Raw genomic sequence first — 26259 nt, 5'->3', positions numbered from 1 at the left:
TTTGGCGCAATGAAGTCTTCTTAATGCAAATTGCATTTACCAATTGAAGCTTAGAAATACTCGGAAGATTATTTTGTCACGTTTACTTGCTCTTGTCACAATGGCCGACACAAACCCCCCCAAAGGGCTTTCCAATAAGATCCAAAACAAGCGCAAGAGACAAGCCGACGACGCTGCTGCCAAGCAAGAAAAGCCCGAGACAGGCAGAGCCGCAGAGGGATCAAGCAAGAAAAAGCAGAAGAAGACCATAAACAAAAAGAAGCAGGCTGAACACGATGAGCAACAGTCGACGCGTAAAGATGGTATTGACGAGTCGATTGGCAAGATGGACGGCCGGTTGTTAGGCGATCACTTTGCGAAGAAGGCCAAAAGACATGAGAAGGAGCTCTCTGCTGTTGAGCTGAGTGATCTTTCAGTTCCAGGTATGTGTACTTGCCATTTTTCTGTCGGCCAAGGCCGAGAGGTGTCCTAGACATTAACAAACATAAAGATTCTGCATTCCTCGATACCTCTTCCTTCACCTCCGCCCGAAAGCTAGAGCAGCTCCCCGAATTCCTCAAGTCATTCAGTCCCAAGGGCTCCGACCTCTCAAAGTCGTCCGAGAAAAACGGCACCCCTCATACACTAGTCATTTCGGGTGCTGCTATGCGATCTGCTGATGTTGTACGGTGAGTGGGCAACTTTCAATCCTTTCTCTGGTATGAGTTCAAGTAAGGACTAACGATTGGTGTTACTAGGGCACTACGCTCTTTCCAAACTAAGGATAGCATTGTAGGCAAGCTGTTCGCGAAGCACATCAAGCTGGAGGAATCGAAGCAGTTCCTTCTACGTGCTCGTTCTGGTATCGGGGCTGGAACCCCAACCAGAATATCTGATTTGATCGAGTCTGGTGAGTTTACTCGGTTGCTATCTATAGATAGCTCTACTTGGTTGTGTATACAGACGCTGATAATCTATCTTTTAGGAACTCTCAATCTAGAGGAGCTGGAACGCATTGTTATTGACGGATCACACGTTGACCAGAAGCAACGAGGCATATTCGATATGAAGGACACGCACATGCCGCTGTTAAAGCTGCTTACTCGGCCGGAACTGCGTGAGCGCTATGGAGCGAAAAAGGGTGTGAAGATCTTGGTATTCTAATCTAACAGAGGACTTATCACGAACTTTGATACTGGTATAAAATTTGAGTACATGCAACCTTGAAACATTGTATTCATATAATTGTTTTGCGTAGTGCGTACATACATAAATTGCGATCTATAAAAAACCTTATCGGGTTGTCTGTCTTCACCGCCTCTGGAGACGACGCGGCAAAAGTAAATTTCATTTTTCTCTCCGCCCGACTTTTTTTTGGAGCTTGAGTCTCGTTGCGCTACAAAATTTCCCCACCTCTTTTCTTATTTCCTCGGACATCCCAAGACTTTCATTTGTCTTATTTTCTTCCCATCCCACCATTGTCATTTTTCACCACAACATTTACCCCACACACCACCACAATGGGCGATAAACGCAAGCTCGTGCAGGATGAGGTGGTCAAGCCCGAGGGCAAGAAGATGAAGAAGGACAAGAAGGAAAAGCGCAAGCTAGAGAACGAGTCTGAGGCTGTCATTCCCGCCGAAACTCCTGCCCCTCCACAGGAAGAAGTGAAGGAGAAGAAGGAGAAGAAGGAGAAGAAGGAGAAGAAAGACAAGAAGGAGAAGAAGGAAAAGAAGGAAAAGCGCAAGCTGGACAACGAGTCTGAGGCTGTCACTCCCGCCGAAACTGCTGCCCCTCCACAGGAAGAAGTGAAGGAGAAGAAGGAGAAGAAGGAGAAGAAAGACAAGAAGGAGAAGCGCAAGGTCGAGGGCGCCGACGCCAAGCCTGCTGCTCCCTCCGATGACGCTATGGATGTTGACGTGATCCCTGCCGAGAAGGTAGACACCGATAAGAAGGACAAGAAGAAGGACAAGAAGAAGGACAAGAAGAAGGACAAGAAGAAGGACAAGAAGCAGAAGGAGGAGACCGAGCCCGCGGCCGAGACCAAAGAAGAGCCTACCGCTGAACCCGCGGAGGCCGAGCAGGCCCAGAAGAGTTCCCGCTTCATCTGCTTTGTCGGTAAGTGATTCTCACCCAGATGGACTACTCCGAAGCAAAGAGACAGGTTTAATTAAAGGTTATTCGCATATACAGGCAACCTTCCCTATTCCGCCAACCACGAGTCCTTGAGCAAGCACTTCGAGAAGAACCCCCCGGCTACAATCCGCGTCGCAACCAAGAAAGAAGACCCTACTAAATGCCGCGGCTTTGCATTCATTGAGTTTGACAACTACGATCGCATGAAGACCTGCCTCAAGCTGTACCACCACTCTACCTTCGACGATGGAAAGTACCCACCCCGACGCATGAACGTTGAGCTGACGTGAGTTATCCCCCCCCCCCCCCCCCCCACAAATGTGGAAGACGATCATCATTTCCAAGTCTTTTCCAAGCAAGCGAGAGCAATTGCAACTATAGACCGTATACTAACTACAAATTCTAGTGCTGGTGGCGGCGGCGCCAAATCCGAACATCGCAATGCCAAGATCCAGGCTAAGAACGAGAAGCTCAATGAGGAGCGCCAGCGCCAGGCTAAGGATATCCAGAAGGATAAGAGAAAGCACGAGAAGAAGGCTGCCCCGGCTGGCGGCTCTGGTGCCAACGCTGCTAATATGGACGGCGCAGCCGACAAGGCTACCCCGGCTGACAACGGTAACAACGATCAGTGGGCCGGTCTTCACCCTAGCCGCAGAGGCCGCGTTTAAATCAACAAAATCCGCTGGTTCACTGTTGGGGTTTACTTCGGATGGTCTCAACTTGTTGGATCGGAACAGTGCACAGCATGGTGTCCGGAGCATCTGCAGGCAGCTGGACATTTTGATAGCCATGCATTCCGGGAAGCATCATGTTTGGCCGTTTTTTTTCTTATTCCAAAAAGTGCTTACTTCATGTCTCTATTGCTTGATTTTGAAGATACCAATTCATATGCTCTTTTCTGTATTTCCTTCACGCCAAATATTGCCCCACTGGACATGTATCGTGACACGAACTACAGATAACTTAAAATGGCTAGAGTATAATCTCAGAGTCAATAACATCGCGAATGAATTAGGACAGACTATGAACACGGGCCACGGGGGCAGAGACAGGAAGTATCCCCAAGAAAAATGATCAATGGATTTCATCACAAAACAGGACTGAGAGGCCGGCGAAATTAAAAAAACAAAGCCTCTAACTACCCAGACGCCGTATTAACTATATATTATTCATTATAGCATACGAGAACATGGGAGACGAGTCAAGCCAAACAAATATGCTCTACAAGATACTGCATTTGACTGCCTTCCTCCCGGATTTCGTAGCGGGGCGGGGGTTGAGAACGGCTCTGTGTCAGATAGTTAGAAAAAGAAAGAAGAAAAAAACAGGGATATACGCAAGTAGTCTCTCTGGGAAAGGGTGTGAAAACGCACCGGATGGCTTCATCGAACACGCTCTTCAGGTTGCGTTGTGTCAGCGCCGAACATTCAAGATACTTATGTGCGCGAATCTCCTTAGCCACGGCTAGGGCTTGTTCATAGGAGACGGTCTCCATCTTGCGTGCGCGGAGTGCTTCCGTAGTCGCGCGATCATCTCTCAGATCGAGCTTGGTACCGACGAGGATGATAGGGACATTGGGGGCGTGGTGTTCGATTTCAGGGAACCACTAGAAACGGGGAACAGTTAGTCGCATATAAATAAGGAGGGCCTGATATGGCTCCTGGGTATGTTCGGTTCATTTATACCTTCGCTTTGACGTTATCAAATGATGGTGGGCTAACGATGGAGAAGCAGATCAAAAAGACGTCGGTTTGGGGGTAGGATAACGGTCTCAAGCGATCGTAATCCTCTTGTCCAGCAGTATCCCACAATCCCAGGCTGATCGGCCGGCCGTCAACCATAACACTGGCCGTGTAGTTGTCAAAGCTGTAAAGGAATCAATGTCTGTTCGAGATCCATGGTTTCGCATTGAAGGGCAGTAGGTACGAACACAGTAGGGATGTATTCACCCGGGAAAGCATTCGTTGTATACGAGATCAGAAGACATGTCTAGGAGAAAGGGAATTGGAGGTCAGCATCTACTATCGCAAGATTAATAGGGATCAAGAGTGTCGGGATACTAACCTTGCCAACTGCACCATCACCAGTCACCACACACTGCAAGTATTGTCAATTAGCCGCGCATCGCTGTAGATCAGATCAACTGCCCACCTTTAATGACTGAGTAGCCGGACCCGAAGCCATGTCGCAAAATGTATAATCAAAACCAAATCAAGCCAAATTCCAACAGGGGCTGTTGGGGGGGTGTGGGGAGAGGGGAGGTGCGGGCGATAAGGGGCTCGGACCAAATAACAACGATAACGTGAGAGGACACAATGGCAACAAGGGTATCTTCAGAATATTAGCTTTAGCTTCAGGGGGGTCAGCTTTGGGAAAGAAGCTCGAGGAGGCTGGAGCTAAGGAAAAAGAGGGGGTGGGAAAGATGTGGAGACGAAAATGAAGATGAAAGGAGATTTGGAACAGAGACTCACCTCACAGAAAAAAGTACATATATCCAAAGGAGAGAGAAAGAGAGATTCAAAGATGGGGAAGGAAAAAAAAAAAAGAAAGGAAAGTGATCAGACTAGTCCGCTAGCCAAGGTCACTAATAGATTATTCTCTTATGAAGTGGAAGAGATCAAAACCCTTTGAAAAAAAAAAAAAAACACAGTCTCCACTTATTTCTAAATACTATGTGGTTATATATATATACATATATCTGAATATCTTTATATACTACCGATACGAAGTATTGCTGTTGACTATACTCCGTACGGAGTAAACAGAATCTAGTATCTTCCCTTCTCCCGTGTGATAGGGTCTAATCTCTCCTAAAACATCTCACAGACCTCCTATCTGTTGGTCAGCGATCACTAATGCACCAATCGCATGACAATTGAATCACGAGTGACGCCAGGACATGGGATGGCGTCTACTCAATGTCGAATCATTATGGGAAATCTCCAGGAATATGTGCTTATGCATGGTCTATCAACTATCCTATTTATATCTACCAACCACCCCCGGACATCAGCTATATATGGTACTTTATTCAATCTAGATCCTAAACCAAAATACCTAAAAAGAAAAGAAAAGACCTACAGTCGCGACACCCCCCGCGAACCACCTAGGAATCCACCTGCCCTGATCTCCGCCGGCTTCGTCAACAAAGTGGGTAATTTTCCTGAGAAGGATCGGAAATAGGCTGATTTGACGTGGGTCTGGATCGCTGCCTGGTTCTTATACCTATATATTGTAGCGATGATCAGAGTGTTGTTGAAAATTGTGGGAAAGATATATCCATGGATATATGTGAAGTAGATTGTGCCGAGGCGCGCCCTTTCCATGCGGGGGAGGGGGAGGTATCAATGAGGACGGATGTATATCGATACTCAATGGTTGACTTACCTCTCAACAATCACAATCTCATTCTTTTCCTTGATTTTAAATGCGTAATAGAGCAGTGTATCAGGTTCGTGTTCTTGCACCTGTTTGATGACTTCGGTTACCAGAGTAGCTACCTGGAGGATAACACGATATGTTAGATATCTGGACTGACAAGGTCGTTGATGGGAAATATGAGGCTGGGCGAACTTCTTCAAATTTCTCTGGCTTTGGAAAGAAAACCGCAGTGACGTTGATTTCGGACATGATCTGGGGTTGAGTTGTCAACCTTACAGCCCCAAGATTAATGGAGCAATAATACAACCCACTATTTCACAGTTAAATTCAATGGTATTCAGGTATCCGAGATCAGATATTGGAGTGATAAATTATGAGGAGAGTGAAGAGTTATTGAATTAAATATGTCCAAAGTAACCTAGGAATGTATGGAATGCGGATCATATAATCCACATCGACCTCGGGCCAGGGCAAGTGGGGCATGATGTCTCCAGACTTGCAATGTCTCTCTGCATGGCTTATCCGCCGTGATCCATTACTTTACTTCCCTACTTATATATAGATCGGAAGGCGCAGCCCACCAGAGGGAATCTACTATAAACCCCCCCCCCCCCCCCCCCTTCTCCCCTAGGGCCTTGGAGCTTCTCACTCCACCTTTTCCGACACATCTATTATCCAAGAATCTTGTGTCCTCAACCTACACTCCCAACTCCGCAGAGAGTTCGTTGTGACTCTCGAGTCGAGAGATATATCGAAATGTCAACAATCATATACTTTTCATTCGACTCTGATCTCTATGATAATCTTGAATATAAAGCTAATACTATATACACCTTGTATATATATATATTTATGTGATTTTAGCTGACGGTAGGATGGTACGGCAATATACACTACCTAGGTATGAACCCTCTACAGAGTACGAAGTACGTTATGCTTAGTTATAGCAATTACTTATATCCTCAGCAATAAAAAGTGTCTGATGATGGAAGTATTCCGTCCATAAATACATATATGTATATACATGTTCAACTGCTCCAACGTTACTATCTATGGATAGGACCTCTAGTAAAGATTACATAATAAATAGATGCCTTAGGCATTAGATGAATCAGCAACTGCCGAGATTCGTTTCTGTGTCAAATCTCCCGCAAATCACCGTCCTTAATGAGCAGAAGGGTTCCCCACATCCCCCTTCAGCGGGCCGATTTCTCCGATTTGCGGCACATGGACTCCACGAGCACTCGTTCACGTTTCGTGGGGTTTTATACCGGCTGAACGCAGGCTGACCTCGATGGATTTGGGGTATCGGAACATACTGGCACCGGATGGGCCGCATTATTCAATACCGACGACCGACTTTCGGTCCCCCACACTACCCCGGCCACCCCCGGTAATCGATTTCATGCAGAGAAGCTCCGAATCTTGCGATATGGAGAAGACCCCGCCTGTCACGGGCAAGCGCCGAGGTGGTAGCCGGAAAGCCTGTAATGAATGTAAGCAGCAAAAGGTGAGTTATGTGCATATATCCAAGCACTATGCAATTTTACCCAAATCGACTTCGACCGCATCAGGTCTCTCCGACAATCGCGCTGATATCTGGAACCCTTACTAGCTGAGATGTGATATTGTTCAAACGCCAGCTGCGGCCTGTTCGCGTTGTCGCAGGCTTGGGATAGACTGTAAGGTTGAACAGTCATTCAAGCGCATCTCTAAGAGAAGGTAATTATTGTTCGGGTTATGTTTATATTATTTTCCTCTCTCTCGCATCTTATTTATTGACTTCAATTTCACAGGCGCAATGCTGAAATGGAAAAGGAGATTGCAGATCTCCGCCGCCGTCTGGGACCTAATTCAGATCATGAGCAAGGAGTTGAGCCTCATGAGTCTCATGGAGGTGATGAAATGTCTCATTGCTCAGAGGATGTCTTTTCTCGCCGCGACTCGGCCGCGATTGATCCATCTCGATACGTTTCAGTGCCAGTTGAAAGCCACTCATCTATAGCAACTCCCTTGACTATAAAAAGGGATGGTTCTATTATATCACAGGATGAAGGCCAGTGGAGGCTGGAAGATATTTGTCTTTCTAGAGCCCGAGTTCTTCGACTATATGAACAGTATGTGCTACCCCTTTCTTTGATCTTCTGTGATTAACGTCTGCGTAGATATTTCACTTATTATCATCCCTTTCTTCCTCTTTTGAATCCACCCAAGCCCCCAGAGGTGTATCTCAATCGATGCCCTCTTTTGGCGTGGACTATGATTTGTGTTGCGAGTCGACGGTCTCAATATGAGCCTGGGCTCTTGAGTGCACTGTCTGGACCATTTAGCAGGCTGCTGTGGTCAACCATTACCAGTGTCCCACAGGACTACCGGGTAGTTAAGGCCCTTTGTGTTCTGTGTACATGGCCTCTCCCGACTACAAGCCAGCGCACGGATGCAACTTTCATGCTCAGCGGCTTGATGATGCAGATTGCTATGCAGCTTGGGCTGCACCGTCCGGTTCAAGCAGAAGAGTTCACAACATTCCGCATGGAAGTTCAAGGTGAAGCTCTAAAGGATCGACTACATACGTGGGTTATTTGCAACATCGTTGCTCAAAAGTGAGTATCTCCTTTCCATATACGGTCGTTTATCGCAAAAACTGATTGAGGATTCGGCAGTGTTGCGACTGGTTATGGCCAGCCACCGAGCACAATATACGACTGGGCCCTTGAGCCTGCCTCTTTAAGGGATGCCGACTACCGGCTTCCCGATGACCTGGCCATTCGATTGCGCATCGAAAAGTTCTGCGACCGGGTGACCAAGTCACTGTACAGTAGTAAACCTGAGCCTGGGGAGTTTATTAGTGCCGACAAGCTCGTGGTCGTGCAGGTTTTGGAAAGTGAACTTAGGGACATGGATGTCGAGTTTGACAGCAAAATCTCCGGTAAGTTGTTGTCGTATCATTTCAATCTGTCACCGCTCACACTCCTCCCAAGCAATCAACACGATCCATCTCCGTGCCGCAGAATTGCACTTCCGATACTTCATGTTTTTGGGGTCTACTGCACGAAGCGACGATCTGATCAAACTTTTCCTTGCAACAACCTCCTTCCTTGGCCGAGTACTAGATCTCGAAACATCACCAGGCGAATTAATCGGGCACTCCACCAACTATATCCTTCAAATGATTGTGTCAGCCGCTTTTGCTCTCATGAAGTTGTTGAAGAGCAGCTTCAGTCGACACCTCGATTTCAACCATGGCAAGCTACTGTTCAACGGTGCGATCTCAGCAATTCGCCGAATCAGTGTCATGGATCACGATCGTCCGATTCGCCTTGCAGACATCCTCGCTCAGATGTGGAATGCAACGAGCCTGGAGCCCGCCGAGGAAGATGCTCTACAGCTTAAAGTCCGCTGCCGGATGAGCATGAGCCATGTCTACGACACAGTTTGGCGTTGGCGACAGCGATTCCGACCGGTCAAAAGCCTTGAGGAAATGCAAGGTAAGTTTTCTTTGCTTTCCTCTTCTCTTTAGTTGATTGATCCCCCTTTTTTTTTTAACAAATTTCTTATAGCTGCTGCCATAGCAGCGAACCAAGATATACTAGGCCCGGCAGGACACATGACGCGGCAACAGCAGGATAGCTCCCTTGAGGATCAATCTTTGATGATACCAGCTCAGTTTGATGAAGGTGGAGCATTTTTCAGCGAATCTGGGTTCTCGGAAGTCTTTGATTCACTCAATTGGGTTTTTGACGGCATTCCTGACTCTTTCGTCGCGCCTCCGATTTTATAGATGGCAATCACTGCCATGGCGTTTCTGTATAACTGTTGATATTTGATTCTCAGCGAAGATACCAGAATTAAAAGTGATTTTTATTGTGTATAGGGCTATATAATAATGTACATAAATACATTTGTACTCCGTATGTTGAAGCCTACAACATAAGATCCACTTGTGTGGCTGAACCCGCCATTACGTCTTAACCTCTACCATTCTCCTTAAGGAAATTCCTATAGGTTTGCGCCAGCGTTTCAGCCCAAGTGAAATTGAGAAGGCAGGCTGCAGCATTTTCAAGTCCCTGGACTGACCTCATTTTGATCGGCACCTAACGCCCCCCATCGCGATATTAATAGTGGCCCGTGAGGCTTCCCGTTCCCCCCTCTATTTAACTCCTCTTTCTTGACATTCATTCAAGTCAAGACCTTTTTTTCATGTCGGATCAAGCCGTACACGAATCCACGGCGCTATCGACGCTCTCCGATGCGCCTCCGTCAAGCGCCGGTCGCTCATCCCCTAGCCACGGGGGCGAGCAGACCCAGGTCCACGAAGCCATCTCAGACGAGCTGAAAGCCCGCCTGGACAAGGTTATCTACTCTGATGTGAGCAGAAATAATTCACCGTCAGGTGCATATTCAAAAAAGACACAATTATATTGATCGTGAAATAGATCGGCATAACAACACTCCTGACTCGGCTGAAGCAAAGCGTGGCCTCCGCCAGGGTTCGTAATCGTGAAAGAACTCCCATGACGATTGCAAACACTGACATGGTATCTACTAGGATTTCTCAACCTTCCTGAAAAAGCGTGGATCCCTTGAAGAAGAACATGCTCAGGGGCTGAGAAAACTGTCTCGCGTGATCAGTGATGCGTCGCAACGCAGCGAGAACCGACAAGGAACTTACAGTTCCAGCTACAAGGATATCCACCGAATCCAGGAGCGAATGGTCGATCATGGGCTCCAATTCGCTGTCTCCCTCCACCAGATGTCCGATGATCTGCACGAGCTCGCCGGTAACATCGAGCGCGGCCGCAAGCAATGGAAACAGACGGGTTTAGCTGCGGAGAAGAGGGTTGTCGATGCAGAATCATTGGCGGAGAAGGCAAAGGCAAAATACGAGTCGTTGGCAGAGCAATATGACCGCGTTCGCACGGGAGACAAGCAGGGTGGAAAGTTCGGTCTGAAGGGCCACAAGTCTGCGGCGCAGCACGAGGAGGAGTTGTTGCGCAAGGTCCAGAACGCGGATAGCGATTATGCGTCTAAGGTTCAGGCTGCTCAGGCGGCGCGCAAGGAGCTAGTGTCTACCCACCGGCCTCAAGCTGTACACAATCTTCAGCAGTTGATCGCTGAGTGTGACTCGGGCTTGACCCTGCAACAACAGAAGTTTGGTATGTGTGATGTCTTTCTCCACAGGTGATTTCATTGTTCATGGTTCATCGGCTTATAATTTGCAGCCACGTTTAACGAGAAACTGCTTCTGGGCCAAGGTCTCTGCGTCAGCCCTTTGAAGAGCGATGCGATCAACGGGCCATTAGCACCTAAGAGCCTTGCCGAAGTTATTCGCCAAGTGGATAACCAGAAAGATCTCCACGAGTTTATTCTAAGCCATGAAGGCAACCCGGGGGCTGTGGCTTCAGAACAGGTCAAATATGAGCGCCACCCTGTAAGTCCTGCATTGCTCCTCGATTGCTTAACTATACTAACACGTTGATTAGACACTCGGTGGTGCTGGGGCTATTTCTTCCACTTCTGCTCCTGCGGCACCTTCGCAAACAAGCACTCAAAATAAGCGCGTGTCAATCATGCCGCAGGCATTCACCCCGAATAACGTCTCTTCGCCGGCGCTTCAGCCACCGCAGAGCGGTGATCGATTGCCGCAGTCACCATATCCTCCTCCCCAGCAGGATAGAACCTTCACTCCTCCCACAGCCGGCACACCTCCCTACCCAGTCTCAGGGCCGCCGGCTCCGGAACCCGCACCTATGGTTCATGTGCCAATGGCAGGACCTCCCCCAGTGGACAGGAATTTCCAATCGAATCTCCCTCCATTGAAGCCAGTGTTCGGTGTTTCGCTGAACGACCTATACGCCCGGGATGGAACAGCAGTTCCGTTCATTGTCTACCAGTGCTTCCAAGCAGTTGAGCTGTTCGGTCTGGATATGGAGGGTATTTATCGACTTTCGGGTAGTGCCAATCATATTAGTCACATGAAAGCTGTGTTCGACAATGGTAAGCTTGATTAGACATTTAAGGAAATTTGGGCAACTTGCTAACCCTACTTTCACATGAACAGACTCATCACAAGTTGACTTCACAAATCCAGAGAACTTTTACCATGATGTCAACAGTGTTGCAGGACTTGCGAAGCAATTCTTCAGAGATCTACCTGATCCTCTGTTCACCACTCAGTTCTACCACCAGTTTATTGACGCAGCTCGTAAGTAGTACTCTTGCCACGGAGAGAGTACATAACCCCGTATTGAGAAACTGACCATGAAATTGCAGGCTTCGACGACGACATCCAACGCCGAGACTCGATGCACGCCCTTATTAACAGTCTGCCCGATGCTCACTATGCTACTCTTCGGGCCATCATTCTGGTACGATCCCCAACAAGAAATTAGTCTTTATTTTCATCCAGACACTAATCCTTTCCTTTGCAGCATCTCAACAAGATTCAAGAACACTATACCCAGAACCGCATGAATGCGGGCAATCTAGCCATTTGCTTCGGGTATGTCCTTGCACACTCCACATTCTATATAAACAGCGACGTTATCAGATACAGACCCGCTAATTCTCGTGATAGACCTACGCTCATGGGCGCCAATTCCGGTGGCAATATTGCCGACGCCGGGTGGCAGGTCCGTGTCATCGAGACGATCCTGAATAATACATTCCAGATCTTTGACGATGACTGATTAATTTGCCCCTGAAATATTCCTAGTTTCTTCCTTGTTTTGTTTTTGGAATAGAGCGTTGGTTCACGACAATGTTTTAGTGCATCGCTTCCCGTTGAACTTCTTGTTCCTGTCTTTTTTTGGTGTTTCCTCAGTGATACCTGTGCTACACATTAATATTGTACCTTTGTGCTTTCCGACTGTACATATACATACTGCCTAGTTAGTCCTTTTAGTTTTGACTTATGCCGGTCATGAACAACGCATAGTTAATCGTGCTACAGATGATGTCAGGTTAAGATGCGGCAAATAGTGGCTTTTTTGGTATCATACTACTCCGTAGTAGAAAGTACAGTGGCATCTTTGAAGTGAAGTTTGGAACATAATAGGATATTGCCTAGGGATTGGTTAGTTAGTTGACGTGGCTGTCTAACTAACCTATTAATTGCAAATCTCGTCTTGTCGTGTATTCCTTAGAGTAAAAATAATAGTAGATTAAAGGAAGGACACTCTGAGACATTAATATTCATTTATACAAGTAACACAAAAGAAAGGTAGAATTTGATCAAAACAGGTGGCTATGGTACATGGGAGTTGTAAATGCTTCTATATCAGGGGTTTCCCGTGCAGGGAAGAGAACAGGCCAGAAAAAAAGCTGACCTGAGCCTCTGTCCAGTGTTAGGCCAAAAACTAGGAGTTGGTAAACCAAAAATAAAACAAGTAGGTGAAATAAAGGATACCGTGTCAAAACCATTCGTTGTTGATCCGGTAAGATGGTAGAACAATTTTTTGTTGGCAGGGCATACAGTTTCATCCAGTATTTGAGGTCGGATCTTGCAGCTGCAGTCACTAATTGGCGGATGGCTCAGAGCATATAATGCTGACAGGAAAGAACAAATCACAGTTCGAGATGTGACTCAAATTTATTTCTGGCCCATTGAGTCCTTGATCATGTCTAAACGCTCGATAGCTGACAAGCCAGGCATGAAGTAGGGATTGGTCCAAGCATCATGCAATGTGGTGGGGTTGATCTGGCCCCAGACTCTCCAGCCCTTATCCTGGTTGTTCCAGCGGAGATGTTGAATGACAATGTGCTCGGTACAGTCCTGCTCCTTGGTGGAAACGGTGGCAGCTTCGGTAGGTTCTTTTCCGTTGGGGGCTTGGAGCTGAGTCGTGGTTGTAGACTGTCGGCTCGTGATGCGCACGACAATTTGACGGATACCGGATCTTGGGATATCGGGGATGGATGTCGCACGATCTGAGATGACGCGGAGGCCGGTGAAGCTTGTACTTGGCTTACGTAGGTATTTCACCAGTTTCCAGGTCACTTTCTCATTTTTCGGGCGGCGTTCGATACCTGTACTGAGTTGCTTGGCGAGACCGTCGCAGCAGATCTGGCGGATTTTAGGAATATTGCCTCTACAACAATTCATGATGGTTAGTCCCGCTCAAAGGTAAATGGGGAAAAGGTGCGTGCTTACTCGGCAAATGCTGTATACATCTCCTCCTGGAGCTTTGCGCCGAAGTGGCGCCGCTTGCTTAGGAGAAGAGGAAGGGTATTTTCGCGCTTGCAATATTGGAGCAGACTGTAATCCAGTTAGCAAAGGTATTCTACCGAATATTCCGAGGATTCGGGGTGAACTAACCTGGCATGGTTGCTCAACCAGGCCTTGAGCCATGTCCATTCCATATGCCACCTATCACGCGGTGCCTTGAAAATCGACGGCATATCCCTCCATAATGGTCGGACAAATGTACCTGGTAATATGCCAATGTCATTTGGCAGATCGGCTAACTTCATGCCCTGAGTTCTGGTTTTGAAAGACGGTTGCGCTTGACTCGGAGGGCGGAAATTCATTTGTCTCCCACGCCATTGTTGGGAGGTCTCGGAGAAGGCCCGACATTGGACAAAGGAACCAGATGGTACAATCCGAGCGGATGTGCCCGCGGGAAATCGTAGGGTAGACGCCATTGCTAATCGGGTTGGAAAGAGAAATGGTTCCTGTTCCTGGCCAAGGAACAGAAATCCGCGGAACTGTAGGTCACGTGAATTAATTCGGTCGACAGCAACGAGTGAGGTTCTTGTGAACGAACCCTCTTATTGAGGCTACAAGCTACAGCTTATATCCTCCCCAGCTGTATTCTATAACGCCACTGTCATATATAAAAATAAGTTGAACGTATAGAATTGTAAACTGCCCGAAAAAGACACCGCCCGCCACACACTGGGTCTGATATCTGCCAATTAGGGGACTCACAAACAGCTCAACAACCCAACTTTGAATATTTTCGAGAGCGAACGGCTCGATCGTAACGCCTATCCTATACCCATTCCATTCCTTGCGTGGCGGCCGCATATGCCGCGATTCAGAATAAAGGCTGGCTCCTCCTCGGCGTAATGCTTCTCCTCCACCATACACTCCCCATGACTATCCACACCCACATCCACACCTTGGTCCAGACCTGAATCTTGCTCGATCGGCTCTTCCGCCTAGCTACCTCAGCAATTCCCCTGCACCACTGCAAATCCAACTAGCTAAAGAGGTGGCTCCTCCATCTGCTTCGACTGTCCCGCCCTCCCCTACTTCCTCTACGTCCACGTCCCATACCCCACTCAGCAGTGATGGCTCTACATCAGCACTGCACCCGCGGGTCGCTGTCATCCTCGGGGTAGACCGCAGGTGGTATGTTCCTTTGCTGGTATGTCGGGCTTTGAGCACGCTTCCTGCTGCCTGGTGGGGTTTGCGATGCGCCTTTACCTTCCTCGCCGAGTTGCTGCACATAAGGCCGGGTATGGGACGAGAGGGGTGGGCGGCGGCGATTGTTGGCAGTGTTGGACAGGAATGGGATGTTGAGCGGAGGTTCCGTGTGACAGAGGTGGCATTGGCTATTATGTGGGTATGTGATATTCCTGCCTTGACATGTGGCCGTATATCTTTTTTTGATATGCTACTTGCTGGTGTCCAACTGCATACTTTTATACTGACTACTTGACAGTGCTGTGCATCCGCATATCTTTCCTATTTCTTTGCTGACTGCATGATGTCTCGATGGTCAGTTTTCTCTTTGAACGTCCCATTGTCGTCCGTAATACTAATCCATGATATACACAGGCTTCTAAACTACACCCCACCAGCGGTTGTGATCCGTCTTCTAACAACCAACGGCCTGATTGCATATATCACTTCTTGGGTCCTTTACCTATCTGGTGCATCTTCTGACCCCAGACTCCTTTTACCAGCCTGGATTTCCATAACAACCGTACGTTACCCCGAGTTCCAATTGTTGATCTAGCTTACAACAGCCACTGACCCTTTACCCAGTCTTTAACGTTTGTCTACCATGCAACGCAAAACCATACAACCATCAAACGCGAAACAGCAGCATCACTACTAGTCGTTTCCGTCGCAAGCTTCCTAAGCATGTCTTCACTTCTTATGCAGCTGCATTTGACCCGTGAAAACGAACCAGAAGTGCCTGTCTTTGTCATCACCCGCAAACTTTGGGACTGGGCTGTGGCTATTTTCCTGCGCATGCGAGTTGCGGATGACCGTATTGCTGCTGGAGAACTATAGCTTGCTTACTTATCTGCTGGTTGCTGGATTTTCTTTTTCTTGTTTCGGGATATCTCGCAGAGTTGATTTCCACCGTCTGAACAAGCTGGACAAGTGTTCTTAGCTAGACAGAGTGGGTGATTTGTACATTTTTGGGGTTGATTTTGATTTAGGAAAGATACTTGAAGACTCTTTTGTCTTTGGGCTTTGTTGCGCTTGATACCCCTGGTCTAGGGATGTTTTTCTTTTCAGACATGGCGATCTTTGATAGGTCTAATCTATTGTTTTTGTTTATTAATTGATTCACAATCTGACATTTTACCCTTGGGCTCTCTCAAACTACCTGGATAGACTGAGATCAGGTCGGTCCCCTATCTCAAATTTTACTTTATGTTGCTGCATTGGCTGAAAGATGACGGACAAACGGTTCAATTTCCTTGTTTCCAAGCAATGAACTGCATCCCCAAGAGAGAGGCAGTACAAGATTGAGAACGACACAAATATTAAAAGTAGACGGTAGATACCGAGAAAACGGTTCGGCAAAAGCACGCCCTTCAATCTGGATCTCTTCAATCAGCCAGACTACAAATTGACCATAGGAATGCAATGGCAATGAGTAATACAGGCAAAAAAAAGGCAACACCTTCTCAGAGGATAAAAGGTTGAAAAACGCACGCAAAGTCATGAAAAGAAAAAAAAGTGTTGTCTGTCTATGCAGATAATGGGTATCTACCAACTCCTCGTTCCGTCATAATCCCATCCTTAAGACTAGTGGTCGAACCACCCCGCTCTCCCTGCCGATCATGCAGTAACGAGAGGCAGGAGGCACATAGGTGTAGCGGGTCATTTCGACGAAGGGCCCAGGTCTAACACGCCAGGCACAGAGTGGTGGGGGGAAGAAAGCAAGACATTCGATCGATGTGAAGGCCAGTATTGCATACAGTATTGTATACGGCCGGCGGATGAGGGATGCTTCCTATCCCACCGCTCACAGGGCAACATAAACCGGGAAGAGCGGAGCGGAACAAGGCATGATGTTGGTGATGGGATTAGAAGCCGTGGACCTAGGATATGACAAATTAGACAGTGATAATGGTGATGAAGGGCAGATATTGGGGTGGGGCAGCGACATACCTTGATGGTCTTGGCATCAAGCTCGAGTCCCTCCTTGTCAGTCAAGAACTCCTGGACATCCTTTCTCTGGTCTCCCTGCAGCTGAATCACCTCGCCCATCTCAGTGTCAGAGACGATGGTGCCATTGCAAGCTAGAATATGGTTAGAATATGGCCCGGACATACATATGCACATATCATAAGATAGAAGACATACCGAATTTCTTCTTGATGACCTTAAGAATCTTCTTCTGGTCAAACTTCTTGGGTAGACCCTGAACAGTGGTCAGAGTCTTGCGACCATTGCGTTCTGTTGTGGAACAAGTAGTTAGCATGTACCCCCCTTTAGCGCCAGCGAGTCGCAAGAGTAGCCATAGGCGGTGAGGGTAATAAATTGAACGTACGCTGAATCCGTATGTGGATATAGTTCTGAGACTGTTTAGTCTCGCCGGTATCTTCGTCGGCTTCGGCGAAGGGGTCTGTAAGATGCACATGTCAGCCTCAGTCCAGTACCAAATTTCTACCCCGCCGTCGTGAGACTCGATGGGGAGAGCTGAGATCTACAGCTTTGAAACCACACATGATGAAAGACGTATGTCCCATCTGCATAAGAAGGAATCATAACTTTGGATATGCGTGTATGTGGGGGAGGGGGGAGGGGGGAGGTGAGGGGGGAGGTGAGGCCCAACACGCGCGCCCAGGAGGGGAAAGTGGCGAACTTACCGAAGGTCTTGAGGTTTTCGATGGACATAAACTCGGCCTTTTAGTAGTAAACGACGTTTAAAATGGGTATTGATGGAGTGAGCGAAGGGCGAGATTCAATATCTCTGTAAAATATCGGAGCGTGTGTGGTTAGAAGAGAGGAGTTGCTGTGGTGGAAGAATGGGAGGGAAGAAGTGGCAGAGCCTTTTGAGGCAAGAGTCACGTTGTGGGGGAAGGCGGTGTGTGACTAAGCGATATCTCATGCTCAGGTGCTGGGCACTTGGGAAAGACAATCCCCCAGGGCCGTGGACATCTCTATAATGTGCAAGAACTATTATTAGGTGGCAGTAATACACAGTCCTAATTCAAACTACCAGCAATTCGTGGCAGTGATGGTGGTAATACGATCACAAGGACAGAACTTGGGTTGAATATTGGTACATCGTGACAATAATAGATAAAGGTGGAGATCTCTTAATCCAGACTCAAAATATGATGACCCGCGGACAATTAATTCATCTTAGTTCAGATGATAAGACTTTGGAGATTATGATACGTATATGAGGATAGAAAGAAAAGGTATCAAGGAAGTTCGTGTGTTCAGGAGGCCAGCGGGGTCGGTGCGGCGGCGGCAGTGGTACCGCCACGAGCCGGAGGAGGCAAGAAGAGAGGGAAGTAGGTCTGCGATGGGTCGGTAAGCTGAGCGCGCCGCAGTTCTGTAGGTTCGGGATACATACGACAACCAATGCCATCACTATATACCACGAGATTAGTCCTGCAAGCACCAGGGGGCAGTTATGGAGAGGAACGAACAGGACATGAGAACCGACATGTAGGCCGGTGTAGAAGCAGTCTTCTTCTGCTCTGGGGATTCACCCAACCAGGACTGAAGTGAGAAGACGAATGATACCCTGTTTCCCAGTCAGATAAACTGGTCCAACCATTGACTGCTTGCCCTCTTACCATCCAATCATACTGTGTCGCGAGACTCGTCAGTAATGTTCATAGCCCGATATTCATAGCTTGTATCAGACGCGCGACTCACCGGTTCCGAGTAAACATCTAAGAGAAAAGTTAGGGTCACGTTATCGTAAGGTCGGATATTGGGGTGCAACGACTTACGGCCGCCATGGGCATAGTGCTTGACATTGTGCCTATTATGTAGCTGAGTCAGTCTTCATAGTCCTCGCACTAAAATATTCCATTGCTGAAACGTAGATATGGCGTACTTGAGATATCAGCATCGCTACTGCTCTTAGGGGGATCGATATAGGGGATCGCTTTTTAACATTAGCTTTGACGAACCAAGACCTGAAGCAGTTACTGCTCTACTCACCAAGATCAGCCCTGCGCATATCTTTCTTTGCCGACATTGTGTTGAGATATGATATTAAGATGATAGGTTGAGGTCAGAAGGATTGAACTGGCCACTTCCCCGTGCCAAGGCGGTGCCAGTGTGGGCTAGACTTTCCGACAACACCCCGGATTGATATCTCCGACCTGGACACGGACACTTCTTTTTGTTTTTCTTTGTACCTTTTATGTTATGCATCTATATCGTCTGTATCTCCTCTTCAGAATAAAATCATTATTGGCTGATTGGTTCTCAAGTGAGAACATTATAAGTACGGAGTAGGGGATACTCCAAATTTGCCCGGGTGTACAAATAGATAAACCTGACACTTACCGCTATAAATGCTAAGGTACAATAATGTACAATGTACTTTGTATATGGAAATAGAGTCCTTCGGATCTTAGCTATGAATTTAATAGGAGGAAGATACATATGTAGTCGTACGGGTTGAATGTGGAAATCAATACGGAGTATAATACCCACCGACAACATACAACATACGGGGTTTGTGTAATGGTCTGGATATGTTGCAGGTTAGTGTGATGGCTGTGCATCGATCACTTCCTACATGACATGGTACAGTGTACTCAATACTCCGTAGGCTTCAGTTTACTGCTAGTCCCCCTTACAGTTAGCATATTCCAGTCCTCACTGTATAGTTTCATAGCATCTTGAATATGCAGGTAGACATTGATCGGCACGGTATTTGCCACTATAAGTCCAGGCTGAGTCAAACATGCCACGGATTCAGAGTCAGATTGGAAATTGGAAATGCAAAGATCCGATGGGCCCGATATGCGCTCTATGGAATGTCCACTGGTGGACACTCCAGATGATAAGCCATTTGGAAGGCCTCGGGGATTATGCCGAGAGAGAATGGGAACGGCCCGTTGCGCTCTTGGACCTCTAGCCTGTGTAACAGGTAGACTTGTATTTGGATTAGAGCACAATATTCTGTATATATGTTGTACTCCGTCATGGGAACAAAGAATAATTCCGCGCGGCTAAGACTTGCCAAGGAGGAATATCACCAGATAGGACCTTTTCCGGGAGCCGACGGATGGGGAAAGGAAGATAGGGCTATAACATTGGAAATTATGGAGTACAATGTAGATATATGTCAGCCTTTAATAGCACCTTGAAAGACTCGGAGAAGCAAATAAACCCGGGATATTGCGATTATTTAGAAAAAAAAATGTACAGTAGTACTGTCAGCCCATTACCATCAAATCATATGATAGCCCGATATGAACACAAATCCTTGACCTTTTTCTTGACTTCACAAAGTACATTATATGTTTCTAAGGTTGTACTTACTTCTTTGTATAACCCCTAATCTTTTCCCTTACATTAGTTAAGAGGAATTTGTGTTTTTCCCCGACCCCAGAATACCCAGATTACCCAGATACCCGAGTCGCCCGTTCCCCGACATCAGCTCACCCTACCCGCCAACCTTCACTTAGTTTCACCGCGTTTACTTTCATTCTCATTGACTCGAATTCCTCGAAATTATACGTCGCCTGGATGACCCGAATACTCCATCCTTTGGACACATCATGAGCCTAAGATGATCCCCCATTCCTCTGCCGGCGGCCAACCGTGGGGCCACCCTTTGCGGACCTTCAATGGCGGTCCCGGATGGGCTGATAATGCGCAGATGTTGGGACAATATGATCAGCTCGAGAGGTCAGCCTCACTACCACAACCGCCAATTCGACAACCCGCCGTCGTTGACTTGACCGCAGGCGGTCCGGAGTCGCAAGATAGAGAACCGCCCCCCAAACGACCGAGATTGGAGGTTCCGAGTGGATCGAATACATCGGATACTGGTTTGGCGGTGGGAGAAACGAGAAATACTCCTGGAAGTGCAAGTTCGCGACCTGCAGTCTCGTGGCGCGGTCGTCCGGCCTGGTCCTTCCAGGCTGTCGTGTCGGAACTCCCAAGCAATGAGAATCGGGGCGATGGCGCTACCGGATCTAAGCCCCCATCTCCGCCTCCGTTGCCGGCTCAGCCTTGGAAGAATAATTTTGTGGCCGAACCTGAGGGAAGCGGTGTCGTGAAGTCGAGGGAAAGCTCCCCAGTCGGGGCTGTACAGACGACCCCGTATCGCATTGAGATCCCTTCAGTCGCTCCGGTCTACAAAGGTCAAAGTAAATGAACACCCGGATTTCTGAATTGTATCTATCGTGACTAATTGCCTTGTTTTCAGAACCCGCTGATTTCGCCCCATGGACTGGAAACCACCAGGAGGACATCCTGAGCGAACAAACTGCGAAACAAGGGTACTATGATCGTACACAGGTCTCCCAGAACGAATCGAATACAGCGCGTCCTGCATTATATGCGCAGCTCAAGAATCGCACAGGGTTGCAAATGCTTTCGTCTGTCTTCGCTGCGGCTTTGGAGAAACGACAGAGTCACAACACTATTCATGCTCCGTCAACTTTCAAACCGCCACCTCGGGTCACGCTCACTGATAACAAGCGCGAAGCATGGCTACGAGATCTTGCCAACCCGTCTGTTCCGCTGCGAAGGTTGAGCCGAACCATTCCCCATGGTATCCGTGGCAAGGTCCTCTTGGACCAGTGCCTTGGTAAATGGATCCCTGTTGCACGTGCTGTCTGGTTAGCAAAGTGTGTGGGTGCGAATGAAATCCGTGCGTTCAAGCGAAAAGGCACCAGTGGTGCTTTGGCTGTTGGGCTAGAGGCGAAATGGGTCCGAGACTGGACGACAAATGTCCAGCAATTTATTGAAGGGGTATTTGCTGCCCCCAAGTCCTCGGATTGGAAGGCGAAAATGACATATGCGTACGTGCTCCAGATTGCTCAGTTGTGAGAAATATGCTAACTTTTATCTCTAGTGTTGGGCTGACTGCTCGTTTATTCTCCGAAAACTTACTGGATCATGACCATTTTCTTGAATGGTTCTTGTCATCATTTGAGGCTGCTTCTATTGGCACGATTCCAGTCTGGCTTTTGATGCTTGGGATATACTGGAATAGTATCATGCGATATCGGCGAAGGGGACGACGCTTGGCTGAGCTGCTGCTCCAAAAAGTGCGACAGGTGCGTTCAAGTTTAACTAACTGCTCTGTGCCCGCAGTCAATATTGACACCAAGCAATAGGCAACTGAAGCTAAATTAATTCAACTCCAACCTCTTATCGACCGTCTTTCTCGCTTTATCAAAAAGCTTGTTCTTGACCATACGTCTTCGATGATACTCCCAAATTCTTGGGAGACGTATAAACAACAGGTGTCATCTACTCTTGATTTGGGCAACGAGGCAGAAAGAGCTCTTTTCCAGAGCCTCGCAGAGCGCAATGCGCGAGTGCAGCGACCTAGACACTCGAAACAAACAACTCAACGCTCACCCCATCAACGCATCATCCGACTTCTCGACTCTATACGCTCCGCTCAGGATCTCTCTTCTATCTTTGGTTATCTTGACGCTTTTGATGACAAGGCTATTTTAGTCTTCAAGCTATTAGAATGGCTGTCCACACCGTTCCGTCACGGTCTTTGCCGGGTTTATATTGGCGTTCGCCTGCTCCGAAAATGGAAACTGGCCGGCGTCGATATTGACAGTCACATACTGGCCTTTCTATCGCGCGGACATAACAATCAAAAGCTTAATATGGATCAAATCTATCATGTCGTCTCTGAACTTGTCAGGTCACAGACATTCTCAGTTGGCCGCTATCTTCAATGGCTCATGGCACGAGGCGTTACCAATGGATCATCTTCGGCTGAGGAGCACAAGGTAAGATCAAATTTACACCCTAAACCCTTCTGCTCACTAACGGATGTGTAGGTGAAGGACTTGCCAATCGATATCGGACTGATAGCGCAACTCCCCGTTGCTCGTCTTCCAGAACATGTTGGGAACTTGCGGAGTACTCTGTTGACTCGTACTGGGCTCTCTACTTCAGAGGAGAACGCAGCTATCGACAACGTGAAAGATATCATCAGCCAACGTTTACCCGGAATTTTTGGCGTCAATGAATCTACGTCAATAGCATTAGACTCGTTACCACCAAACCTGCCTTGGGCTGTCAAAGCCGAGGTGGGCCAGTGGCTTCGCAGAGTAATTGCGGAACACAACCGGAGTGCAGAGTAAGCATTTGAATTTTCTCTCTCCTAAGCCCGTCACCTACCTTGCTAACTCGCTAATAGGTCAACTAACAGAGGAGCCTTTCCCGTTGGCATTGCCTCTGTGGTATCTGCGCTGACTCCTGCTGAGTTTTATACCGTCCGCGATGCTCTCGAATCATTTGGCGACATTTCAATGTTAGCAGATGTGTTGAAGTTTGCATCTAGTTGTGGTGATAGTACCGTTCTTGCCTCAGTTGCAGATACCACAAACTGCCATTTCGACTCTCTTTGCGTGATTGGCGCCACAACGGATCTATTCCGGAGACTCATTGATGCCTATGCCGGCATGAAGAGGTTTGGCATGCCAAGTCTTGATCTGATATTCTCTCTGATCGAACTTGGTTTGCGCATTCCTAGTGAACTTAACACTGTGTCCATTCTTCGCCAGGATCTCTCTCGCATGGAGAATAAGTCAATCATGGCCGCATCTTCTCCAGTCTCTGACCACATTCCAGATGGTTTTGGTGATGTCGATCCCCTCTTCCGAGAGAAGTTAGATCAGCTTTTGCAATCAGGGAGTGTTATGGATGAACCCACTCTAGACGCGATTTTCAACATACTCATAAAGCATCTGGAGTCCGATGATGGCCATGCGAACTTGTCAGCAAATGACACCTGCCGTTACCTTGCACAGCTCAGGTCTTTCCATCCAAAGCATTTTGATGGGATTCTTGCCCGTTGGGTCTGTGGCCATTTGCGATCCCCTGAACGTACCATCTTGCTGCGGATTCTACCGCCGTTAATTGGTGTCGGATGCGTTACTATCAGAGCTTTTTTGGCCCTTGCAAAGAGACTCACACTCTCTACGCCAGCGACAGTCCCCAATGCAGCCCAGCTACCTGCTGACCTTGTCCAACTTCTTGTCTCTGATGACGAAGATAACAAGTCGTTCGATTTGGTATCCTATCGGTTCCAGTTGGCACAGCAGGAATTTCTCAATAAGAACTCCGAGGAAGCGCTCAAAATTGTTTGTGACGCCGCATCCTCCAATGCCGATGTCTCTTCTACTGGGCACAGCGGGCTGGAACGCTCTATAGTCATGTTGCTACGTGATCTTCTTGTGCGAAACCCCGAATGTGCGGCACAAAATGGCATGCAAAAGCTTATCGACCAATACCCAGCCGCTTTGAGTATTGTCCAGAAAGCACTTGATCTTCTACTGGGCGTCGAGTCACAGTCCGATGGTAGCTCAGTCCTCTCAAAGGTCGAAAAACTTGCCTGTATGACCGACGATTTCTCGCTCCCATTTTGCCAATTGAAGCTCCAAGTTCTATTCCATGCGGATTCGGGGTCTGAAGATCGAACTAATATTGTTGATGCCATGTTCAAAACTGCTGTATCAGACTGTCGTGCTCACAGACTCCATTGGGTTGACCTGGTTGCATTGATGAGCCCGGACGCCGTACGCCAAATCCGGGAACGTGCCGAGAAAGAATTCTTCTCCATCCCACTGCTTGAAGAGCCAATAGGTGATATTCCTGATTCGTCTGATAAACTGGGATCATTGGAAACTGCCAAAATGTATCTTACCATCATCGAAGAGCTTGCGAGTAGCATCCCCGATTCTGGAGCTCCATCTGTCGCTCCAGTGCTTGTGGAAAAGATGGATTCCCTCCTGCATAAGATTATCACCATGCACAACAGTACCCTCGTCAAGGGTGTGGCTAACACAGGTCGTTCAAAATTTGAGCGTGCTCTTGCATTCTGGTTCTCCGCTTTGCTCAGGATGATTGTCCTCCACCGATCTGCATTCGCCCAACCGCCCGCAGCCCTCAAGACCAATCCTCTGCACGAGCAGCTCCGACTTCTAACATCAATATTCTGCATTGCACTCTCGCGGCTCCCCGGAGATGTCATTCGTCTATTCCCTGCAGCCGATTACTTCCCGCACCCGACCCCGACTGAAGGCTTTCGCCCCTGCCCAGGAATTCTCCTGCAGACCCACGCCTTAGACGTGGCCGCCTCATTAATCGATGTCTTCCCAGACGAGGTCCGCCACCAATGTGCACGCTTTTTGAAAGAGAAATGCCCATCCTTCGTTCCATTCCAGAACGACTCTCGCTTCCTCTACCTCCTGGGCCCAATGACAGATCAATTCTCTGCAAATGCCCAGCAAGTCTCAGCCCCCTCTCCCGCAGCATCAGGGTCAACCCCAACCCCGTCACCTGCTCTTTTCTCTATCGTTGGATCATCTCCAGCGCAGCAGTCTGTCGCAGCAGCGTCGGGACCGTCTACCGGACTGCCAGACTCGAACTGTATGGCCAACAGACTTCGTCTTCAACACCGCGGTCGTATTGTCGGTCCATATCCAGTGCGTCCTTGGGAACTACTTGAGGATGCGGCGCCGTTTCTGGGCGTCAACGATACGGCTGTCAATCTGGGCTTTTTCGATGCTAGACGTGTGAGAGCTTGATGATTAGGCTGATCACTAATTTCTTGGGAGAGGTCACGCTCCTATACATACTTTACACCTCCTTTCCCTTGTCTTTATTCCTCGCCATGTTCCTCCCTCTGCTTTGATTCCCAGCGTTATCTTCGTCATATCCGATTACTTCTCAACGTCACCTCTACCCGTGGACCTTCTACCACACTCACAGCATATCCTCTCTATCTTCACGACCCACATCTATTTTAACCATGAGCGTTTGCATATGGGAATTTGCCATTTCTTCTGTTCTGCGTTCTGCGTTCCTTTTCCCTCTTCTTTTCTTTTTTTTTGGTTCTACGTGCATCACTATCCCCCACTGGCATTTAGTCTCGGTATCTATGGCATGCAGCCTGGCATCGAGAAGCATTTTGTACATATAAACCGGCTTTCGGTCTCGGCGTTCACATGGGCAGGGATCAAGTTGCCGTTCGGCTATGTCAATGAAATCAGATCATATTATTACACATATCGATAAGCCATTCCACTCTTCGTCTTTATATTCATACCCCGGGGCTATCAAAACAACTTATGGTATGTGACCACTAGAACTAATAATACCCTGCTAAGAACTCATGTACAAGATGCATTGGATTACTGTTAGGAACGAGCAAACTTGCAGAATAAAATTTGAAATTTGATGATTGACCCGAGCATGTTCATAGTAACGTACATGCTCCCCCTTTTTTGATGTTTTTTTCTTTTCCCTGAAAAACGCACACATTTGAAAGAACAGACCATAAAAGTAGAGTAAAGAAAAGATAAGAATAAAACGACCCTTCATAGCAAGCAGAT

The 26259-nt window shown here is 47.8% G+C and overlaps 12 protein-coding genes across 12 annotated transcripts; 6 read left to right on the top strand and 6 right to left on the bottom strand.

The window, feature by feature from the left end:
* Positions 1-55: 55 nt before the first annotated feature.
* Positions 56-1143, top strand: N7479_000948 (uncharacterized protein; the record flags this gene model as incomplete). The annotated part of the gene is made up of 4 exons (XM_057248646.1): positions 56-422; positions 491-668; positions 738-889; positions 965-1143. Coding segments are annotated over 4 exons (876 nt in total), but the record flags the coding sequence as incomplete, so codon positions are not given.
* Positions 1144-1499: 356 nt separating this feature from the next.
* Positions 1500-2783, top strand: N7479_000947 (RNA-binding protein; the record flags this gene model as incomplete). The annotated part of the gene is made up of 3 exons (XM_057248645.1): positions 1500-2097; positions 2173-2401; positions 2522-2783. 3 exons carry the CDS (start codon positions 1500-1502, stop codon positions 2781-2783), a joined length of 1089 nt encoding a protein of 362 aa, XP_057113077.1.
* Positions 2784-3332: 549 nt separating this feature from the next.
* On the bottom strand, positions 3333-4299 carry racA (putative Rho GTPase Rac; the record flags this gene model as incomplete). The annotated part of the gene is made up of 6 exons (XM_057248644.1): positions 3333-3403; positions 3489-3721; positions 3801-3981; positions 4046-4104; positions 4180-4212; positions 4267-4299. The coding sequence occupies 6 exons, from the start codon at positions 4297-4299 to the stop codon at positions 3337-3339; spliced, it is 606 nt and encodes a 201-aa protein (XP_057113076.1). The 3' UTR covers positions 3333-3336.
* An 893-nt stretch (positions 4300-5192) lies between these two features.
* Positions 5193-5745, bottom strand: N7479_000945 (putative quinol monooxygenase; the record flags this gene model as incomplete). The annotated part of the gene is made up of 3 exons (XM_057248643.1): positions 5193-5433; positions 5503-5615; positions 5689-5745. The coding sequence occupies 3 exons, from the start codon at positions 5743-5745 to the stop codon at positions 5193-5195; spliced, it is 411 nt and encodes a 136-aa protein (XP_057113075.1).
* A 1183-nt stretch (positions 5746-6928) lies between these two features.
* N7479_000944 (transcription factor domain-containing protein) lies at positions 6929-9277 on the top strand (the record flags this gene model as incomplete). The annotated part of the gene is made up of 7 exons (XM_057248642.1): positions 6929-7006; positions 7112-7218; positions 7293-7613; positions 7662-8099; positions 8160-8425; positions 8478-8984; positions 9057-9277. 7 exons carry the CDS (start codon positions 6929-6931, stop codon positions 9275-9277), a joined length of 1938 nt encoding a protein of 645 aa, XP_057113074.1.
* Positions 9278-9696: 419 nt separating this feature from the next.
* rgd1 (putative Rho GTPase activator (Rgd1)) lies at positions 9697-12185 on the top strand (the record flags this gene model as incomplete). The annotated part of the gene is made up of 9 exons (XM_057248641.1): positions 9697-9864; positions 9933-9986; positions 10046-10652; positions 10719-10927; positions 10980-11493; positions 11558-11701; positions 11770-11864; positions 11928-11998; positions 12074-12185. The coding sequence occupies 9 exons, from the start codon at positions 9697-9699 to the stop codon at positions 12183-12185; spliced, it is 1974 nt and encodes a 657-aa protein (XP_057113073.1).
* A 902-nt stretch (positions 12186-13087) lies between these two features.
* Positions 13088-14136, bottom strand: N7479_000942 (uncharacterized protein; the record flags this gene model as incomplete). The annotated part of the gene is made up of 3 exons (XM_057248640.1): positions 13088-13583; positions 13646-13750; positions 13811-14136. The coding sequence occupies 3 exons, from the start codon at positions 14134-14136 to the stop codon at positions 13088-13090; spliced, it is 927 nt and encodes a 308-aa protein (XP_057113072.1).
* An 821-nt stretch (positions 14137-14957) lies between these two features.
* N7479_000941 (uncharacterized protein) lies at positions 14958-15739 on the top strand (the record flags this gene model as incomplete). The annotated part of the gene is made up of 4 exons (XM_057248639.1): positions 14958-15062; positions 15162-15217; positions 15278-15425; positions 15488-15739. The coding sequence occupies 4 exons, from the start codon at positions 14958-14960 to the stop codon at positions 15737-15739; spliced, it is 561 nt and encodes a 186-aa protein (XP_057113071.1).
* Positions 15740-16767: 1028 nt separating this feature from the next.
* On the bottom strand, positions 16768-17581 carry N7479_000940 (translation initiation factor eIF1; the record flags this gene model as incomplete). Its single annotated transcript, XM_057248638.1, has 5 exons — positions 16768-16782; positions 16853-16983; positions 17048-17140; positions 17235-17309; positions 17554-17581. The coding sequence occupies 5 exons, from the start codon at positions 17579-17581 to the stop codon at positions 16768-16770; spliced, it is 342 nt and encodes a 113-aa protein (XP_057113070.1).
* Positions 17582-17648: 67 nt separating this feature from the next.
* N7479_000939 (uncharacterized protein) lies at positions 17649-17975 on the bottom strand (the record flags this gene model as incomplete). Its single annotated transcript, XM_057248637.1, has 2 exons — positions 17649-17847; positions 17944-17975. The coding sequence occupies 2 exons, from the start codon at positions 17973-17975 to the stop codon at positions 17649-17651; spliced, it is 231 nt and encodes a 76-aa protein (XP_057113069.1).
* A 157-nt stretch (positions 17976-18132) lies between these two features.
* On the bottom strand, positions 18133-18905 carry N7479_000938 (uncharacterized protein; the record flags this gene model as incomplete). Its single annotated transcript, XM_057248636.1, has 8 exons — positions 18133-18213; positions 18270-18286; positions 18346-18443; positions 18496-18507; positions 18578-18594; positions 18655-18686; positions 18762-18812; positions 18869-18905. The coding sequence occupies 8 exons, from the start codon at positions 18903-18905 to the stop codon at positions 18133-18135; spliced, it is 345 nt and encodes a 114-aa protein (XP_057113068.1).
* Positions 18906-20453: 1548 nt separating this feature from the next.
* On the top strand, positions 20454-25452 carry N7479_000937 (mediator of RNA polymerase II transcription subunit 12; the record flags this gene model as incomplete). The annotated part of the gene is made up of 6 exons (XM_057248635.1): positions 20454-21036; positions 21096-21693; positions 21747-21951; positions 22012-22647; positions 22699-23000; positions 23061-25452. The coding sequence occupies 6 exons, from the start codon at positions 20454-20456 to the stop codon at positions 25450-25452; spliced, it is 4716 nt and encodes a 1571-aa protein (XP_057113067.1).
* Between the last annotated feature and the right edge of the window lie 807 nt (positions 25453-26259).

The sequence above is a fragment of the Penicillium vulpinum genome (assembly GCF_028829585.1).
Source record: "Penicillium vulpinum strain IBT 29486 chromosome Unknown utg000001l_segment0_segment0, whole genome shotgun sequence".
In the NCBI taxonomy this organism is placed as follows: Eukaryota; Fungi; Ascomycota; class Eurotiomycetes; order Eurotiales; family Aspergillaceae; genus Penicillium; species Penicillium vulpinum.
This window is presented reverse-complemented; position numbering and strand designations above follow the sequence as displayed.